Source organism: Tasmannia lanceolata, unplaced genomic scaffold (assembly GCF_043159265.1).
Source record: "Tasmannia lanceolata isolate RefF3 unplaced genomic scaffold, GAP_Taslan_0.1 ptg000044l, whole genome shotgun sequence".
In the NCBI taxonomy this organism is placed as follows: Eukaryota; Viridiplantae; Streptophyta; class Magnoliopsida; order Canellales; family Winteraceae; genus Tasmannia; species Tasmannia lanceolata.
In genome coordinates this window covers 15,460,770-15,482,750 of record NW_027518721.1, presented here as the reverse complement: position 1 = coordinate 15,482,750, position 21,981 = coordinate 15,460,770, and the positions used below count along the sequence as shown (strand labels likewise).

At 39.3% G+C, this 21,981-nt stretch overlaps 1 protein-coding gene across 2 annotated transcripts; it reads right to left on the bottom strand.

The window, feature by feature from the left end:
• Window positions 1-3,591: 3,591 nt before the first annotated feature.
• On the bottom strand, window positions 3,592-16,867 carry LOC143863706 (uncharacterized). 2 transcript variants are annotated; one of them, XM_077374463.1, is made up of 3 exons: window positions 16,677-16,867; window positions 9,227-9,339; window positions 3,592-3,975 (listed from the first exon to the last, which is right to left on the bottom strand). In XM_077374463.1, the coding sequence occupies exons 1-3, from the start codon at window positions 16,768-16,770 to the stop codon at window positions 3,862-3,864; spliced, it is 321 nt and encodes a 106-aa protein (XP_077230578.1). In that variant the 5' UTR covers window positions 16,771-16,867; the 3' UTR covers window positions 3,592-3,861. The 2 variants fall into 2 exon arrangements, with proteins under 2 accessions (XP_077230578.1, XP_077230577.1); XM_077374462.1 differs by having other exon boundaries at window positions 9,221-9,339; window positions 16,677-16,864.
• Window positions 16,868-21,981: the final 5,114 nt, after the last annotated feature.

Below are 21,981 nucleotides of genomic sequence, written 5' to 3'. Positions count from 1 at the left end.
CATGTAATTCTTTTGCACTAATGACCAAATTTCATTACAATTAACTCTCCATGTAAAAAGCTTGTAAAATTTAATTTTTTACTTTTTTGGCAAGATTTTTCATTATAGAGGCAATTTATGAAGAAAAAGAAAAGTGACATGGGAAATTTCTCTAAGAATCAAGGGCATCTGTGTAATTCTCCCAACACATTGTCTTAATAGCTGATTTTCTTGAAGCCCACAAACCGCTTTGATTCAATCTAAAAGCGGTTTTAAGAAGGGGAAAAACCGCTGATTTCGAAATCTAAACCGGTCAACTAATGCTGTGCTGTAAAAGTAAAAACCCGCCATAAAATAATGAATATTTTATGAACCCTAGGTTCAAATCCCGAAACCTACGTTTCTGAACTAAAATGAAATTCGGATTTAGCGAGAAAAAAGAAGAAGAAAAATAGTTTCTCTGCCAAAGCAAACAGACTGTTTAAAAGCTGTCGGGAGACCGTTGACACAGTGTTTTTTTTTCATAGACTTTCAAATATCGATGTTTCAATGGGGCCCACAAAAACCCTTCAATAGCGATGTTTCCATGGGGCCCACAAAAACCCTACTTGTGCTGACATGGCACTCTGGACAACCCAAAAGGGTACCCTGATATCTGAATGGTACTATTAGCCAATGAGTGAGCGGCATGTCAAGAATCGACCTCTGCCACGTCAGATTATGGAAAATCCCGTGGTGCCATGTCAGCTCTTAGTGGTAAAATGACCATCAACGTCTAATGAAACTTGAGGACGAAAGGCTAACTCGTCAAAATATGAGAACTGATACGTTCGCCCGCTTTTCTTCCCTCGGCCACCCCTTGTTGTGTAAAAAGGAATAGTCATTATTATTAATACACTAGAGAGTAGAGTGGGTGGCCCGGGGAAGAAAGAGGGTCATAAATTTGTTTTGGGTAGTGATATATTTGCCCCATTCTTTTTACCTGGGCAGCCCCTTCTCATGTAAAAGAGTAGTCATAAATAAAAAATGGGAAATGATATTCCGCCCCCACTAAACGGATAAAATACCCCCCTTTAACGGTTTCTGTGAGAATGATTAACTGCTTGAGGATAAATTCACCCCCTTTAACATTTTTCTCTGCCTTTAAAACTAAACGAAAATGAGGGGTTTTATCCCTCAGGGAGGGGGAATATCATTCCCCTAAAAAATGGGCAAAAGTGATATATCCGCCCCTTTTGATTACTTGGGACACCCAGCAGCCGGCAATCAGCCCTGTTGAATCCTTCTGACGTGAAGTACATTAGCCCCTCTGCAGTCACCGATGCACTGCGGCTGGGTGTCCCTAGTAATAAAAAGGGGTGGATATATCACTTCCCTTTGTTTTTTGTTCATGGGCCCACATATGAGACAAGACGTACTGTTATGGAGGACATGGGGGCCACCACCGTACCTTACAAGTAAGACCATCCCTGCAATGAATGAATCTCCACTGTGATCAATTAAGTCAGAAATGAGTAGTCACACTTTGATGAGGAAACATCTAAAATACAGCTTTTGCTAGAGGATTATGATTGTCCTTCAAACGTGAGATCACTCTTCAAACGTGGGCCCACAGGATCAATGGTCATGATCAGCCAGCAGTCAAAATAAGAGGGAGAAGAATGGCATGCACAGCAGTAGGGCTGCAACTCGGGTCGGGCGGGTCGGGTTTTGGAGAACCCAACCCTACCCGAGAAATATCTCGGGTCGGGTCGGGTCGGGTTTTTTTTCGGAAAACCCACGATTCCCAAACCCGGCCCTACCCATGATAAATCTCGGGTCGGGTCGGGTTTTTTCACGTTGACGCAAATTTTTAAGGAAAATTCTTGTTTGGCAAGGCAACTCAACTCATAGAAGCAGAAATTACACTCACATTACACTTGAATCAAACAATGATGTAATTACACTCACATCACACTTGAATCAAACAATGCTGTAATCAAACAATGTTGTAATTACAATCAAACAATGCTGAATCAAATACTTGAATCAACTCAACTCATAGAAGCAGAAATTACACTCACATACAGTAACAGTGGGTGCGTGGGTTTTCACTTTAACTTTGGGATAATTACATTTACACCCCCTCTAGTTTCTGACACATCCACTTCCACCCCTATAGTTTAAAACCTGACAAATACACCCCTGTAGTTTCAATTTGTTTAAGGTTTGCCCCCTCAGCTGAAGGTTCGTCCGTAGATTGAAGGGTTAGGATGATCCGATGGAGCTGATTTTTTGGGCACACCATATCTATGTCAGGACTCATCAAATGAACGCTTTGGATCATCCAAATAATGTGGACCCTACCCGAATCCAAACACTACCAAAAAATCACCCAAATAATGTGGGCCCACATTGTTTGGATGATCCAAAGCGTTCATTTGATGGGTCCTGACATAGTTAGGGTGTGCCCAAAAAATCAGCTCCATCGGATCATCCTAACCCTTCAATCTATGGACGAACCTTCAGCTGAGGGGGCCTACCTTAAACAAATTGAAACTACAAGGGTGTATTTGTCACGTTTTAAACTATAGGGGTGGAAGTGGATGTGTCAGAAACTAGAGGGGGTGTAAATGTAATTATCCCTTTAACTTTTAACTAACAATAGAAAAAAATGTACATACTATAACTTATGTAACTCGGGTCGGGTCGGGTCGGGTCGGGCCCCTTCAAACCCGGCTCGACCCGAGATTCATGCGGGCTTTTGAATGCTGAACCCGGCTCGACCCGAAACCCATGAAACCTGAACCCGACCCAGGCTATTTTCGGGTCGGGTCGATGCGGGTCGGGTTTTACCCGGCTCGAGTTGCAGCCCTACACAGCAGCCCGCACTTCTTTTTCTTCTAACAGGAATACATATTTTATACTTAAAAGGGAATGATATCAGCACAGCCATGTGTTGATAATTACACTAACTCATCTTGTCTTTAGTATTTAAAGAGCTGTCAAAGGTTATTACAGTTTCTCAAAAGCTCTCACAAGCCAATTAAAAAGAAAAGACAAGCTGAGCCTGTGCTATTATTTAAAACATGGTTGTGCTGATATCATTTCCCTATACTCAATATTATATAATATTATTCTCTACTGGCAAGAAAGAGAAAAAAAAGGCAGATTCCTAACTAGGATCATGTGGGTTTTAGGGATTTCGATGGAACCCATTTACATAAGAAAATTAAAATAATATGTTGGTATTCATATCTTGCATTGGAAGGAGAAAATCACATAAAATTTCGACTCTAAGCATGCCATTTTTTTATTTGACTCCAGAAGAAGAATTCTTTAAAAATAGGAAAGCATGCCAAGCTCTCTTTTTCTTTTTTAAATCTTCTACTCATGTTTTTTTTAATATTTCATTTGAAATGAAGAGAAAGAAAGAGTTAAAGCAAAAAAAAATAAGAAAATTAAAGCTGCAAAAGTGAAAGATACAGAATCAAAAACCTTTGGCTCACCTCCATGTGGTGCTAAAATAAGAAATTTTTTTATATTATTTTTCTTTTTTTGGAAGGTAGGCATGGATGCCCTAGATTGAATGTTAGATTCTGAATCAGCAATATTAATAATAATGCAATAATATCTCTGCAAAATCTTCAAGAAGATGAATACAACAATGAGTAATGCTGATATGTTTTAAGCTGTAAATGGGTGTAGAGGATCAATTACCCTGGGAGCAATTAGATCCAAATGATTAAGTGGGGGGATAATCACTTCTTTTATTAGTAAGCAAGAATCAAATCCTTGGCCTCTGATATATTTGGATTAGCAAATTGTCCAACAATCTGAGCCATTAACAAGAGCATAGATCGGTTGATCAAAATTGGAAATATTTGATAGATTTGTCATTTGTCATTCGCCGTCATTTACATCACCAAAGAGCTCCTGCCAATGAGCAGAAGCTTCTTCCACTGTTCTAAAAGACCAAATGTGAGTCTTGCTCTTCTCACGTGCCTCGAGAATTTCCTGCATCAGGAGATCCCAAAATTGAAAATTCTAACCAGACAGAGGTGAAAACAAATCAACCTGAAACAAAGCACAATTTGGAGATAGAAATGAGAAACTACAAAGAAGGAAAACATGATGACACCAGCAGTCAAAACAAAGCTTTTAAACCATCTATGGATGAAGAATGTTTTGATAGTTGTACAGCATTAGCTTTAGCTTTTAAAGTATAACGATGGAATCAACTGGGTGATACTATTTTCTGGGTCATGCAAGGAAGGCAAGAAGGGGAGGGAGGGAATACTGAAATCTTGAGGAGATGAGATTTCAATATTCTCTCCGCTCTCCTGTGACTACCAAAACTGGGCTTCTCTCCAAATGATCGGCAAAATCGGCACACCCAACCCTTCATGTGCAATCTGAATCTCTATCGTAACCCCAAAAAAGGTGATGACCAAGTACTAAATTTTTCACATTCACAAGTGAAAAATGAGTACCATTCTCAAGCTCCGCAAATGTATGTAATAAGTGATGACCAAGTACAAAAAGAAGCATCCAAGCAGTGATCTAAAGGGTTTTCGATTTGGGCGGGCACATGAGCTTGACAATTGTCAGGATATAGAAGGGCCCAGATTCACTGTGAGCAATGTTTCTTGTAAAGTTTTAATAATCCTTCAATAGAATTTAACCAATATAACAAGGCATCCATAGGCTAGATAAGGAGATGCTAGACAAAGTAATAGCAGAAGGGGATTCACTTAATAGAATTCGTTGGCTTAGGGGATCTTCGGTTCCCCCTGGAGGTTCGCTCAGTTCTTTGACTAGATGTTGGATAAGATTGAAGGGGCATACACTACTTTTAACCATGTTAGAAGGTCGGCTAAAGATCGGTTAGCTAGGGAAGGAGTTGATAGACTTGCTGGAATTTTATTAATTTCTGACTCCTTGACTTGGTGGCTCTCTTGTGTTTTTTCCTTCGATTTTTCCTTGTTCTGTTTTCGCTGTACATTTGGGGGTGACATTTTTTCTCGCCCCCTCAGTTTTTCAGCATAAACTTGCTACGATTAAAAAAAAAAAAAAAGGGACACCACAATTTCAAAACCATATGTAGGATGTGTGCTCGAGACATTTATCAGACCCACTCAACACAAGTAATTAGGAAAAGGATGAACCTATCTTATTTGGAAATTGCTACTCCCACTGAAACAGTGGCCCCCATATACAATAATCAGGACTGTTGAACCGGTGAGCAATCACATGGATGGGATATATTATCAATAGTCTGGATCATCATACGCAAGTGCCCCGTGTACAATGAAGACGGTGGGACTGCGAGCTAGGAGTTAACTGTGAGTTGCAACTAGGGGTGGACATGGTTCCGGTTCAACCCGAAGAACCGAACTGAACCGAACCGGCCTATTTGGTTTGGTTCGGTTCTAGGATTTGGTGGTTCGGTTCCGGTTTGGGATCCTGGAACCGTGGGAATTCTGGTTCGGTTCTAGGTTTGGGATCCTAGAGCCGAGCGGGATCATATCCCCCTCTCCTAAAGGTTTCCGTGAGAAAAAATGGTTCACACTTACTGCTTGAGGATAAATTCACCCCCCTTTAATGCATTGCCATTTGCCAACATGAACATCACAAATATGTCCAGACTAATGATAATTTGATATGTCCAGAAATTCTTTGGAGTCCAGACTACTAGCTAGAACAGTTTGGTTCGGTTCTTGAACAGAACAAGACTAGTAGCTGGAACCTTCTCAAGTAAGGGTGGGTAAACCCAGAACCGAACTGAACCGATCAAGTTCGGTTCTGGTTCCAATTCCTGGGAACTGATTGCAAATGGTTCGGTTCTGGGTATACCACAATACCGAACCATGTCCAGCCCTAGTTGCAACTAATAGTACTAATTACCCCATCTCATTTCTTTTGGCTTGTAGTTTATTTGCCATGATGCCTATTGAGTTTTAAGTTTTTTATGTCAAACAGCATATATTATTCTGAGAAGAACATCACAGACAAACTCCAGATCGTTCGGCGGGCGCCGCCAAGGCCTGTCCCAAGGATGTGGTGGAACATGAGTGGTTCTTCCAGAGTCAAGGCCAACTAAACAGCACAACTGGGAGCCATAATAGCGGAATTCTTAAAACTTTAGCATGCCGTGTAAGGTCCAGGGGTGTTCAGGGAAAGGGGATGCCTTGAACACAGGGATTCTGGTCTGAATCGCTCCAAAGAGAGGATTGTGCTGCTCTGGCTCTCATTTGCCAAAGACATGATATTTGTTTGAGATTATACGAGGGTGTTCAATCGTTAAGTCTAATGACCGCTCCATCCCCCGCCTGTCCATCGGTAACCTAACTCTGTCTTCAATTTTGAGATCTGTATAGTCTCACTCCGGGAGAACATGATTCCACCTAGCTCGTTCTTCAATTTTGAAATCCAGATAGTCTCACTCTGGGGAAGGATGGATTCTTTAGATTTAAAGATCTAATGCAACAGGCAGCATGTGGGTTTGAAGCCCTATATCACGCCAGTTGTGTGGGCAACAGGGTGACATTGAACATTGTGGCGTTCAAGAGTTTCACGGTGATTACGAAATTGGGGAAGAGGGGGCTCCTATCAAACATGATGGGATCAAGCCTAGAGTTTTAGAACTGTGAATTGCAACCAAGCTTTCGACCTTAGTAGATTTCTTGAGGGCCTATTGCAAGGCCGACAAGGAGTGGACAAGGATGAGATTGGTGTTTCTATTTTAAAGAAGAGGAAATGAACTCATGTAATATCATCTCTCTCTCTCTCTCTCTCTCTCTCTCTATATATATATATATATATATATATATATATAAAGATGTGTTGAATTAATGTGTCATGCAAGTATGTAATTGCAACAATACATGCTGAAATTGGGCATGACAACTCCAGATATGAGGACCCCTACTCAGCAAATTTTTTTTAAATACATGACCTAATTAACAAGAGCACTCCTTAATTAAAAAAATTGATATCCCAGGCATATATATCACTGTCAGACATATCAGCACTCTTATTAGGAAAAAGAAAATTATCATTTTTCTTATTTTTGGCATTATTTATATTGTTTTAAACTTTTAATTTATTTCAATTATACATGTACATTTTTGTATACCTCAAGCTTTTATGGGTATATCTATCTTTCAATATTATCATATGTAAAATATGGGCATTTCAATATGTTAGGTTATCTAGAATCGGTGTTTAAATATGGAACGAAACTGGAGCTAAATAATCTCATCCATTGGATTAGCAGTCCATGATTTACATGGTTTGAAACCCACGACATTCAATCATCGTCATTGTCCCTGTTGCACTTTGACTTCCATCCACAAGCCCAACGGCTCAAACCATCCGGGTCCAGTTTTTTTTAAAGGTAACAAAACGATTTTATTCTAACCAAAACTCAAAGACAAGGGACAAGATGTCCCGCAGTACAACCTAGAAGCGATGGCCCTCGGCCCGAAATAAAATACAAAAGCCAAAAATTCAAGAGATGCTCTCAGATTGGATATGGTTTAAAATACGACCTTCGGAAAGATAGGACCCCTCTTTAGCCATCTGGGTCCAGTTAAGCAATGGAATCCACAGGCATGTGTTAGCAGAATTCAGTAGGAAAATGTATGGCATGGATTATGTTTAAAAATAAAAAAACGCAGCCCAGTGCATCAGGCTCCCGCCATTGCGGGGTCTGGGGAGAGCTAGATGTATGCAGCCTTTACCCCTGCTTTGCAGAGAGGCTGTTTCCGTGACTCGAACCCGTCACCACCAGGTCACAATGGAGTAACATAATCATTGCACCAAGGCTCGCCCCTCTGTGCATGGATTATGTTAATCCACAAAATATTTTATGGAGAAGATCGATTGCATGAGCTGATACAAAGAAGATGACAGGACCAAATAGAGTCAGATTAACATAATCCATACCAGATTTCATTTGTAAATATAAGGGGGCTGATGTACAATGTGAAACTGGAAACTCCTTTGCAAAATTCAAGGCGGGTTTTTTTAACAGTAACGACTTCATTTAAATAAAAATGAAATACGAGTGTGGTCAGGCTACAGAAACAATGTCGAAGGAATGAAAAAACAGTTGCCGGCTCTACCCTAGCCACCCCTATTTTGCTAGAGAATCAAACCCCCTATTGGTAAAAGTCATTCCACTGATGTGCAAATATCAAGCACCTCAACCTCATCTATGTTATCGCCTAATTGCCACAGAAACTTACACGCCTTTCTTGACCATCTGATAGTGTTTTGAGGATCCCCTTCTACAATGTAATGATTCAAAGTGGAAAATCAAAGATCCCAGTACCTGCTTTAAAGGTAAAGTCTCCACCTCTAATTAATCCCAAAAAAAAAATCCAATTCTTCCCAGAAAATCCAAGGAACTTGGAAGTTCCAACCTATAGAAAACATAAGGGGAAGTTAAGGCCTAGCATGCTCATCGAGAAGCGGAATCGAGGCAGATAGAGAAGCAGACAGTGAAATCAAACTACCCATCACTTTATTTTGGATTGAAAATTTTTCCCTTGAAAATGATTTAAGAAGTTAATTTGAAAGGATGCCTTTTCTTGAAGTAAAATAACACTAGCATGTATCGAAGCATATCTTAAGCTACGTTACAAGCAGGGTTTAAAAGTTCAAATCATTACCCGAAAAGCTTTCTAATTAAGATTCAGATCAGGTAAGAGGGTGACCAGGTGATGTGGTTACATAGGAACCTGAATAGACATAATCGAGTACTTGAAAACTTGCCTGAAGACTCAAAACTCAATCTATTAATAAAAAACTGGAGCATCAGACCACAAATATAAGCAAAGTTAAACTCAAAAACTCGCTCAAGACATGCCTATTTTGAGTTGACTTGGACCAAGTCACTCATCAAATCGAAGCCAAGGCCCGAGCATCTAAATATTGATTATAACTTATAAGAAAATGGCCGTGCATACAGAACTACAACCGATAAGTTAAAAGCCCAGGATGCAGAATACAAGTATGGAATGTATGGGCAATAAACGTCTTTTTTATTTAACTGAGGAAAAACAACATAAACTTTATATTTTCAACAAAATTCTGCAAAAGAAGTAATGATTTCCATGTAACAGAATTTGACGTCGTGGGTAGTTGCTATGCGAAGACAAATTACAATTTTTATTTTTATTTTTTTTTGAATGGTAGACAAATTAGAAATGTTCTGCAGGGTATCAAGATTTAGAGTAAAATAAGTAAAACTCACCTGCACCTCGGATGATCGTTTTGTTTTTAGATGGAAACAATCAAAAAGAGCACCCCACTTTTCCTGACAGTTGTCAAATAATCCCTGCCTATAATATTGCTGCATCTGATGAACTGGAGCTGCCATAAAAACACACCCATTTCAGTTTGACACATGAAAAATTAAAAAACTTGAGAAAATAACACAGACTGATAATGGTACGTAAAGATGGAGATAACAGAACTAAACCCCACACATTCCTTTTGGTTTTTTTCCAAGATAGTGAAGAAAAAAAGGAAAAATATACAAAACAAAGGCCAAAGAGATAATACTGAATGGCAGCACTCAAGAGATAATACCCAAGAGAAAAACTTTGAAGAAAATGCAAAATTTGAAATGAAACGACTAGAAAAAACAATTTAATTAATTCAGCATGAACCCTTAGAAGGTTTGTTTGGAACAGATGTTGCTACGATATATAGAATAATACTTACATAGATATCAAAAATTATAATTAGTACCCTAGGTAGGTTATCGTCAGTAATCCACACGGTTGCCATGTGAGATACATTGCTTAGATATGGACATGTGTCAGGATCAGACACAAAAAATGAAGTGTATAAATAATAGCAGAAAGCATGAAAGATAAATTAAGATTTTACCCAGTAAGCATTTTTTTTTAAAAAGATTTTACACAGTAAGCATGTCAGGGCATGTCGAACATGTGTAAATGAGCATGAAAGATAAAAGATAAATTAAGAATAGACTGAAAAACAGTTCAAGTGCGCCCAGCAAACAGAGATAAGAACACTACTAAAATTCCAGTTTCCAAGCTATGATTTGGCAGACACTTGGAATTTATTGCCGACAAATGTGTCGTGCCGTGGCCGACAGGACACCAGTGTCCACACGTGTCGACACTCCTCTAGAACTTTTAAATGTACAGCTAGAAGTGTCAGTAACTTTATATGTATGTATGTGCATGAGTGTGACACTATTTCTAGATTTTTAGGGGTTGCCATGTAAAATAACTCATATCCGTATTGAAATTCGGCACACAACTCCATGTCCTCAAATCATGATTATATGTACTTTCTATTTTAGCCGTGTCCCCGTTTCTAGCTCTTTGGAGTTTGCCGTGTCCGTGTCCACGAATCATAGTTTCCAAGAAAGTACACTCTGCTGTTTGTTTACTGAATAAACGAAATTCAAATTGAAGAGATTCATCCAATGCATTAAGAGACCTAATGAGGCATATCCGGATAAAACCAACCAGAATTGCAGCAGAGAAGACAATTTTTCAATTAATGGCAGTTAAGGCTTTTGAACCAGAATTGCAGCAGAGAAGACAATTTTTCAATAAATGACAGTAAAAACTTTTGAGAAAAAGGCTTTGACTATATTATGTGACGCTTGTGAGTAATCATGTAGATTTTACCAAAGGAAACATAAGAACATCAAGCCAAGGGCATCTGGGTCACATGTTGCATTCAGTGGATGAATGCTTCACGATATACATTCAACTTTACACGGCACAATTTGTAAAATATAGCCTTTAAAAAAGCAATGGAACATTTTAAATTCAAATATCATACCCCCTTGTGTTATTTTGCATTTCAGCGTAGGCTTTCAAGATCATATGAGATATGAGAATGATTAATGCTAAGATTTGATGCAAATTGATGTTAAGGACATACAAGTGCATTAAGATTTGAACTTAAGGGTGAGTTGTTTTCATGGTAGGCAATGATGCAAATACAATGGGCCAACAGGCCCATAAGTGGGACAACCAGCCCCTCTATGTTAACAACAAAGAGAAGAAGAAAATTACACCCTTTTGTAAGCTGAAGTGGTGACATCATGCTGACATCATCAAAGGGCTACTTGTGGTTAATTGGGCATCAAATTCAAGAGGTCTTGCCAATTTTTATTTATGATGAATTTTTATGCAATTTTTATTTCATTTTAGGGATCGTTGTAAAGGGGTTTCTAGTAGGCATTGTTTTCTTGAGGTATGTTTTCAGTTTTAGGATTCTTGAGTCAGTCTGTTTTCATCAGTGAGTTCTTGATCTAGAAGATGATTACTTTTAGAAAAGAAATCAAAAACACTAGAATTTAATGTGGAGTTAGGGTTTCTCCTTATATAGGCTATATGGATTATGGACGACTTTTGCAGGGAATGGTGAAGAGATACTTTCAGTATTGAGGGTTAGTTTTTTTTTTTATATGCCCGCCTTTTTTCATGTTTGCCTGAACAGTTTTAGAGCTGCTCTATTTATTTTCCCCTACTTCTCAGATAATTATTACTTTCGAAATTCAGCTTCTCCAATTGAGGCTATATCAATATCGCATTAGAAGGGACCCTACAACAACGCATAATAGTCCTTCCAATCCCTCTTCATAGTCCAGCTAGTTAAATGCATAATTTTTTCATTGATGTCTTTAATCCTATTGTACTGCCAAACACCTAGACAAGTTCTCCATATTATTTCTAAATACTATCCCAATCCTACGCAATGGCGGGAGCCTCGTGCACTGGGCCAACCTTTTTTTATCCCAATCCTAATTAGTCCGAGAATGCCATGAACTTCCATCCTAGTTTATCTTCAAGTATGTCTTCTGGTGCTGGTGGCCATCTAGCAACATCACAATAGCCAACAACACCACAAACAGAGGAACTCTCCAAATAATCCTCCCTTAGTGCTGAAAGGCCCTTTTCGCCGCTTGCCAACTAACTTGAACACCATATCTGAAACCCTAATCGGTGAACAAATATGTGAGAATGGTCACCCAAATCCTTGACACCACCTTGCAATGAATTAAAAAGTGATCCGCAATTCCCCTTCCCAAGACATACATCTATTCCCATGTCTAAATTCCATCCTCCTAAAAATATTGCAAGCGTTCAACTTTCAATGGAAATACTCTATCGGTGAGGGACTTGGAGACCCCAAGCAATAGAGAACAAGATAATAGAGAAAATGGAGGGGGCCCTCTTTCCTAAGATGCCTTCTGTCCTTTTCAGTTGTGTAACTTGAGGAAAACCACGGCCTTTGGAGGAGAACAACCCCTGCTGTTAAACTTCTCCCATCTGTCATTGAGATTGTTGGCTCATGAATGCCATGTTTTGATTAACCATATTATCTCCTTCAGAGGTGTGCATATTCTTCATAATTTAATGCCCTTGAAGGAGTGATATAATTTCTCGGTAAGATGGAATAGGAGGCTTGAGCATTATGGTGACAAATGAGAAATATAATATGGACCGAAACCATACAGTAAGGATGAGACTTTTTACGATCACTAACGGGTTTTCAAGTAAGATAACCAAAATAATTCTTGAATGTGTGAATGTAATCTGAGAGAGCGAAACCTTTTCGGTGCATGTGCAATTATTGCATGAGATAAAATTCGTGCTCATTAACCATTCAAAACAAAAATCGTGCTCTTGATATTCTTGAGCAAAGGAAATATTTGATGGCTTGCCACATTTAAGCTGTAGTTTCCAATCCAACTGTTAGTCCTAGCACTTCTTCTGAGACTATGCTTGTGATCAAGCCTCTGAGAAGATGATCGGATTTATGCTATGTCTTGAAATATTGGTTCTCAATCGGCTTGCTTCCTTCAGTAGAGGACACTAGAGACTGCATGGGGATAGAATGGCTACCATCAAGGAACCCCGTCGTGTCTTGGCTCTCGATGAGGCCCAAATTTAGGTTTTTCATTAGAAGAAAGTTAGTTTGAGTGAGCTTGATGGAAACAAAGTTACCAACGTTGGTATTAAAAGGAAAATTATATTTAGCTGATGATGAGTTTAGGAGGCCATCGATGACATGTAGGAAATTAATTATATTTAGCTGATGATGAGTTTGGGAGGCCATCGATAACATGTAGGAAATTAATTAGTAGGATAAGAAAAAAAATGAGAGAAAGAGATAGTAACTGGAGAGAGAGAGAGAGAGAGAGAGAGAGAGAGAGAGAGTGTGTGTTTTAGGATGATGTTTGTATTAGATAGAGAGAATAAAAAATAACAGAGGCTATTAATGGGAGTTAGCTTTTGGAAAGAGAGAAGTAGCAATGATAGAGAAGAGAGAATAAACATAACATAGAGTTTTAGGGATGATGCCTATACGAGATAGAGAGAATAAAAGAAACAAAGGTTGTTAATGGGAGTTAGCTTTTGGAAAGAGAGAAGTAGCAATGATAGAGAAGAGAGAATAAACATAACATAGAGTTTTAGGGATGATGCCTATACGAGATAGAGAGAATAAAATAAACAAAGGCTGTTAATGAGAGTTGGCATTTGGAAAGAGAAAAGTAGAAATTAGAGAGAAGTAAGAAAAGACGGCTCGGTTTTTATTTTTATTTTTCAACTTTTCTTATTATTTTTCAAATTACCTACGAGAGCCAAGAAGATAGTAAAGCAAGAGGAGGCAGAAAACCCGAAGCTAACGAAGGAGAAACGGGAGAAGGGCTCACCATCGACGCTGGAAGGAGTAAAGTGTTACGTATATGTATGGTGTATAGGAGGTAGTTGCGAGGTAGTTATTGTAGGGATTTGCATCTTAGGTTTGTGGGTATGTGTTTTAGAGTCATGGGTGTTAGTTTTTATTATGTGTCATGTTAGTGGTAAGTGGGTTGATGATGTGGCAATCTCATTATGCTTGTATTTAAGTTTATGTATTTCAATGTAATGGGGGAGAAGAAAAATTTACAGCAAAAGGAGACTTTGTTTAGGAGAGTCATGGTTCCTCTCGATTTGAACCACTAGGAGGTCTGGTTGCCTCGAATCAACCACTCCCTCATCTCTTTCTATCGTTTAATTTTATTTATTTGTGTCACGGCCGATTAGGCACGTAACAAAATGGACCTCCTAACGGTTCAAATCGAGAGGAACCATGACTCTCCTAAACAAAGTCTCCTTTGCTGTAAAGTTTTCTTCTCCCCCATTACATTGAAATACATAAACTTAAATACAAGCATAATGAGATTGCCACATCACCAACCCACTTACCACTAACATGACACATAATAAAAACTAACACCCATGACTCTAAAACACATACCTACAAACCTAAAATGCAAATCCCTACAATAACTACCTCGCAACTACCTCCTATACACCATACATATACGTATCATAAAGGCTACGGCTGCTGCTAGGAACCAACCGAGGACGGGGAGAATAGAGGGGAGGTGGAGGATTTGGAATACTTAGCCTGCGAAAGGCTTTGATACCATGTGAAACAATCAATTACTCCAAGAGCTTAAACTGTTAGAGTTGGTGTTGTTTAATCATTTATACTTCAACACTCCCCCTCACACGCGGCCCCTCTTTTTTTGGTTGTTGCGTGGCACATGTTGGGGTTAGCCATAAATGTGGATTTGTGTTTAATACTGAGGAGTTGCTGGGTTTTGAATCCAGGACCTGCCATGAGGCAATTGCTCTGATACCGTGTGAAACAACCCATTACTCCAAAAGTTTAAGTTGTCAGAGTAGGCGATAATTATGTTATTCAATACCATATTTATCTCTCTCTTTAATACTATCTCTTGCATTAATACTCTCTGTATCTCTCTCACCGCCTCTTCATTCTCATTCATCTTAATAAAAAAACCAATATATATACCACTTTTTCAATCTCTTTCATTTTCTCAGCTAATCTCTCTCACCTTGGCTAATTCGACTGCACTATCTTTTTCCTCATCTTTCATTTTCCTCTTATTTTTATTCTAGCATAGTTTCCTGTGTACAATTTTTTATGGCCTCCCAACCACAAAACTCATCCTCCATTAAGTATAATTTTCCTTTCATAACAACGTTTGAAATTTTGTTTCCATCAAACTCACTCAAACTAACTTTCTCCTTTGGAAAACCAGACTCATGGGCCTCACCAAGAGCCAAGACATGATGAGGCTCCTTGATGGTAACCACTATGTACCTATGTGGTTTCTAGCTTCCTCCACTGAAGGAAGTAAGATAATTGAAAACTTGAATTTTATTTCTTGGCACAGATCCAATCACTTACTAAGAGGTTGTATCACAGGCACACTCTAAGAAGAGGTGCTTGGACTAGCAGTTGGATTGGAAACTACAGCTGAAGTGTGGCAAGACATTGAATATTCATTTGTTCAGGAATCTCAAGAAAGTGAGTTTTATCTCATGCAACAATTGCATCTCCACCGAAAAGGTACATCTTCTCTCTCAGATTACATTCGCACATTCAAGAGCAATTGTGATGATCTTACTGCAATCAGCAAATCCATTAGTGACTCTCAGAAAGTCTTCTCTTTATACCATGGTCTCAGTCCATATTATTCATCATTTGTCACCACAATGCTCAAGCCCCTTGCTCCATCTTATCGAGAAATTTTACCACTTCTTCAAGGGCATGATGCCATGAAACTATGAAAACATACGTGCTTTTAAAGGAGCTAGCATAGTTAATCAAAGCATGGTCTTCGTAAGCCAACAATCTCAAGGACATATGGGAGAGAAGAATTATGAAAGTAAAGGAAAACAACATGCATCGTTTTCCTCCAAATGGCGTGGATTTCATCATGCTTCACACCAACCAAGGAACACCGATGGCATATTGGGAAAGAACCCTCAATCCAATGCATCAAATCCACCCATCCAATCGAACACCAAGAAAGGAGAGGCCTGTCAGATTTGTGGCAAAATGAGCCACATGGCAATGGATTGCTGGCAACGTTCAACCAGACAGACATAACAGACAAAGGATGTCTCTCATGCCTTAACTGCAATGACCCTTGCCGGCAATCAGGATGGAGCATGGTTCCCCAATACCGGCACCACAGCCCACATGACTAATAATCTGGGTAAACTACATTCCCTCTCTCCTTATCACGGCTGAGACAGCACTATTGTCGGAAATGGTAACTCTTGACATAACACACATTGGATCTAATTTTTTTTATTTTTTTTGGGTTTTCCTTTTTTTGGGGTTTAAGGCAAAATCAAGCCCAATCCAAAATATTTTTCCTCTAATTATGCTCTCACAGCTGCCCGCCCTCATTCCAGCCAAACCAAAATCCACTAAATCTACCCCTAAACATCCTGGTTGGCCATCAGCTACAAGGGAAGAATTATAAACACTTCATCAAAATAATACATAAAAAGTTAATCCCTCACACTCCTGACACGAATCTCGTGGGAAGCAAATGGATCTACAAGAGCAAGCTCAAAGCCAATGGATCATTGGAAGGACTAAAGGTGCACTTGGTCGCTAAAGGACTTACTCAGGTTCCCATAATTGATTTTTCAAAGACATTTTGTCCAGTAATTAAACCACCCACCATACATATTATTCAAATTTTTGAATTTTGTGTTATTTATAAAACTCAGCGGATTGTGATTTAATTGGTGATTATTAGATCTCTTGTCTTTGCAACAATCTGTATCTTCTAAAAACCCTAGGATGAAAATTCAGAATAAAGGGGATAGAGTGCGTACAGTAGCAAAACCAGAGAGAGTCGAAACATTTGGTGCAGGATAAGCGATGTCGAGGATCTTGAACCGCCGCTGCTTTTGCTTGCTTTGGATCCATGGAGACAAACACAGTGAAGATAAATTCAACCCCTTTCCCCCCTTTGACGGATAAAATCCCCCACTGTAACGATTTCCGTGAGAATGTTTCATTACTTCGAGGATAAATTCACCCCCTTTAACGTTTTTTTTCCCTTTCAAGGTACTCCGAGTTCAGGAAGATTGTGGAATATTTTTTACAGGGGGGGCCCACTCCATAGGTTGATCCTAACCGTCAGATCTATAGAGAGTGCTATAGATGAGATGATTTACGTGGTACAATCTATTTAGTATTTACGTTATGGCCCAACAAATGAATGGGGCCCACCATATCTACCGAAATTCATGCATGGGGTGGGGCTCATCATTTTACACCATGTTTTGATAGGGTGGGTCCACCAACTCCACTCATATTAATACATGAGGTGGGGCCCACCATTTTACCTTATCTCCACCCAAGCCATGCATAGGGTGGGCCGGCTATTTTGCACCTCAGGTATTGATTGTGTGGGGCCTATTATTTTACACTCATGCATAGCATGGGCAAGAATGCTAGTTTTCTATGGATTATATTCCCACCAAGGATCAACAGTGTAAAACTGCAAATGAGCTTACTTAGGCCCTGTTCGTTTAAGATTATGACAACCAATTGTGAGTGCCAAACCTATTATTTGACTCAATTTTTCGTTTAATTTTGAGTCCAATAATCAGTTTGGCGCAATCGGTTGGCATAGTCTTAAACGAATAGGGCCTTAAACGTGTTTGTTTTGCATTTTGAGAACCGATTGTGAATCCAAAACTGATTATTGATGAGCTTATTTAGCCCTGTTTGTTTTGGATTTTGAGAACCGCCAAAATTTTGTTTACGCCTTGGATTTTGAGAATTGAATGAGTCCAAAAATGATTATTCACTAAAAATTAAATGCAATTTTCTTTATGAAATTCTTCTTTCATTATAATTATCGTAATTCATTGAGTTTTACTAAATCAGTAATTGAATTCATTTATTATAAGATTAAAGATTACTTTGATTTGATGACTGCCCAAAATTGGTTCAGCTTGATAGAAAGACTGCAACTGAATTTCCTAAACTCTCTTATTACCACTCTCTCTCTCTCTCTCTCTCTCTCTCTAATCCAAACGTGAGACTCCTCTCCCTGTCTCTTCTTTCTATTCTCTCATGTTGAATCAAATAGCCGGAGATTACTAGGTTTTCAATCAAAACTTTAGGGCCCATTTGGTCGCCGGGAAGATTTTGATTTGCATTTCTCACATTAGCAGCCCTTTTTGCATTGTGATTTGGAACCGGATCAAATCTTTGGATTTCCAAATCAGTGACTGACAGTGGAAAAAATCAGATTTTCAAATATGCTGTGGAAATAAGTTAATTGGAAATCCACAAATCCGGCAGTCTCTCTCTCTCTCTCTCTCTCTCTCTCTCTCTCACCATGAGCTGCCGGATCTATTCAATTTGTATTCAAAACTCAATTCCAAATCCAAATACAAAATATGAGGTATCCAAACGAGCCTATGGATTTTTCCACATTTGTTGGCAGCCAGATTCTATTTTTTCATCAATTTGTTGGGAAGCCAGATTCCTTCCCAGTGGATGTAAAGCCATTCTTGCTTTATGCACACAAGTCGACAAAGGAAAATGACTCATTTTCCTAGCAGCTCTCAATAGAAAATGATATCTGCACTCCCTGTTTTGATGATGACACTCTTCAATTTATCAAATACTTATTTGGTTGTTGACAGCTTTGTAAGGATTTTGACAGTAACACAAGAGAAGTGTGAAATAAAATGTGGATTGTCATTGTTCTAACATGAGAATACATCAAAACATACCTCAGGACGTGCCTCTCATTTTCAGTTTCAGTTTGGTTCAGTTACTATAGATGCTGATACGTTTCCAAATGAAAAAGAATTCCCATGTTATAGAACTTTGAAACAATTGTCTGCAAATATCTTGTTTGTTTTGTGCTCTTCTTTTATCTTTATGAATTGGTACCTCTTTAAGAGGTAAAAAAATCACTTAAGTTTGGCACTGCTTTCCATATTACCCATTTTTCTGATTGGCCATTGGGAACATCTAAGGATCGTAAATCTTTAAAACCTAATTAGAAACATAGAAATGGCTGGCCCAGAAAGTTTAAAATGACTACAGAAACCTCTGCAAATGGAGGGGTAGGTTCATCCTATGGACAAGATTCCGGAGGCAGAGCCCATCTAGGCAGGGACCAACAAATGAATGGTTTGGATCATCCAAATAGGTATTACCCACTGTATTTGTTCTACTCAAGGCCGACATATACCACCATATAATTTCTCTTATATTTGTATACTCAATATATGGCTAATTTTAGAATTGCTTTGACATAGATAATCATGTCCAAGTTTTAGATCACATGGCCCTTTTTGCAGAGTTCCTCACTGATCATTCTCTTCTTATATAGTATTTGAGATGAAAAACTATGTCAAGTATCATTAACCAAGCGGCCAACAGAAGGACCAGAACGCCTCATGAACAACTATGCAACACCCAGCAAAGTTCCTCCTGAGACGGTTCATCATTACCACCTCCTGCCTCTTCGTTTTCCCTCTAATATATCCGAATGGAGGAAAAACATATCTATACACAAGATGTAAAACCAGAACGCCTCATCCTCATATCGCCCGTCTTCTTCGAATTCCCTGACTTCGGGCTGGAAGAGGAATCGAGCGGTGGAATTATTGGAGATGGAGGACTCTTTGAGAAGGATGAAAGAGATGGTGTTTAATGAGGAATGAGCCTCCAAACATTCACCCACGCATAGAGAAGTCATTAGAGAGTTTCTAAAACGTCAATGGAAGCCTATTTAAATAGGCGGCCAACAGAAGGCCGGAAGTATTTTTTTAATTTGATTGGATCACGCAACGTCAAAGGAACTCATTCTCCCATGCACAAACATCCCTTCTTTATCAAGGTGATGTCGGAGGAAAAAGCCACAAGACTTCTTCAATGGGAGGAGGATAAAGAGGTGGGGATCCGAAAATTGGAGGCTATGATTTCTAGGAAGAAGGCATCAAGAGACAAAGAATCATCAGATAAGGAACTCTCAATCATCAGTCTTGATGAGGAGGTATTTACTTCTGAAATAGTGGGACTCCTCACGAACCTACAGAGGTGCTCATCTTAAGGGAAGTCCCTATAAGATGTTCTTTTCAAGGTTCTGGTTCATAGTGTTTTCGACGAAATTTGTTTTGAGTTTAGAAGGGTGGTCCTTGATGAATGACAAATCTTAAGGATTTTTGGGATTTTGGCTTCTTGGCGTCCTTGACGCTGTAAATATGTAGGGGACTACTGGTCCCTATATTTTGTAAATTTTCGGTTATATATATGTAGACCTGGCAAAAAGTGACCCGGACCCGCGGGTCCACCCGGCCCGCACGTAAATTTACGGGTCCGGGTCACCTGTTGGTGACCCGTTAGAAATTGACCCGCGGGTCCACCCGGCCCGTCAAAAGTGGGCCGGGTCGGGTGGACCCGCGGGTGCCCGTAAAAAAGTGCAAAAGACGGTTTTTTTACTTTTTTCCGTAGTTTTCTTGGTAATTGTCATATTTTATATGTAATTTTTTTACTTTTGACCTTTTTACGGTAATTTTTCATTTCAAACTTAGAAATTCTGAGAATATTTCAAAAATCCGTAATGATTACTTCTCTTTATTCTTTTGTTGCTAGCAACCTTTGCCCCAGACCGTACTTCACCCAATCTTTGCAGCAAAGGAGGGGCTACAAGCCGAAAAATAGCCCAGGAGAAGGTGGCTAGCAAATCCCTAAATAAAAAAAAAACTCTTAAAAAATACGTCAAAAATCCGGGTGACCCGCGGGTCCAATGTCAATGACCCGTAGAATTTTCCGGGTCACTTTGACCCTGACCCGTACGGGCCGGGTCAAATCCGGCCCGGCCCGCCCGTTTGCCAGGTCTATATATATGAGAGAACGGTTCCTACACACATGTGTAGATAAGTTATCTACACACTAGCTTAAAATACAGTGGGGGCCACATTATTTGGGTGATCCAAACCATTCATTTTTAAGGCCCTCTCATAGATAGGGTGTCCACAAAAAATCAGATCCATAGGATCATCCTAACCATTCGAACTGTAGAGGCAAAAAATGGACTAATTTGTGAAGGTTTAAAGACATCCATTTTACCTCCACAAATCGTAGGGTTTGTATGTTCCTATGGATCTGATTTTTGTAGACACCCTATCTATGTGAGGGCCTTTAAAATGGATGGCTTGGATCACCCAAACAATGTGGGCCCCCACTGTATTTTAAGCTAGTGTGTTGAGAACTCTCTACACATGTGCAGGAACCGTTCTCTCTCTCTCTCTCTCTCTCTCTCTCTCTCTCTCTCTCTCTCTCTCTCTATCTATATATACATATATGAGAAAACGATTCCTACACATATGTAGAGATAACTTATCTACACACTAGCTTAAAATACAGTGGGAGCCACATTATTTGGGTGATCCAAACCATTCATTTTTAAGGCCCTCACATAGATAGGGTGTCCACAAAAAATAAGATCCATAGGATCATCCTAACCATTCGAACTGTAGAGGCAAAAAATAGACTAATTTGTGAAGGTTTAAAGACATTCATTTTACCTCCACAAATCGTAGGGTTGGGATGATCCTATGGATCTGATTTTTTGTAGACGCCCTATCTATGTGAGGGCCTTTAAAATGGATGGCTTGGATCACTCAAACAATGTGGGCCCCCACTATATTTTAAGCTAGTGTGTAGAGAACTCTCTACACATATGTGTAGGAACCGTTTTCTCTCTCTCTCTCTCTCTCTCTCTCTCTATATATATATATATATATATATATATATATATTTGTCGTCTTTCAAAAAAAAAGTATCATTAACCAAGCAACTGCTCCACTACCTCGTGGTATTTGGAATAGAGATGTACTAAGCTATAAGCTTAACCCCAATGCGTCAGCCGTGTAATAGTGCATATGATAGTATATCCAAGATCACCCAAAATATCGTAAGAAGAGATTTGCTAGGGACCTTCGCAGGAAGGCATTCCGTGGCTGGCAATTGCTTGTGAGAGCAGCCACAAAGTCTCACATGCAATATCCAGCCGTGAAATGCCTTCCCATGCAATATCCAGCCGTGAAATGCCTTCCCATGATGGTCCCTAGCAAATCCCTTGTAAGAAGCACAGCTCTCATA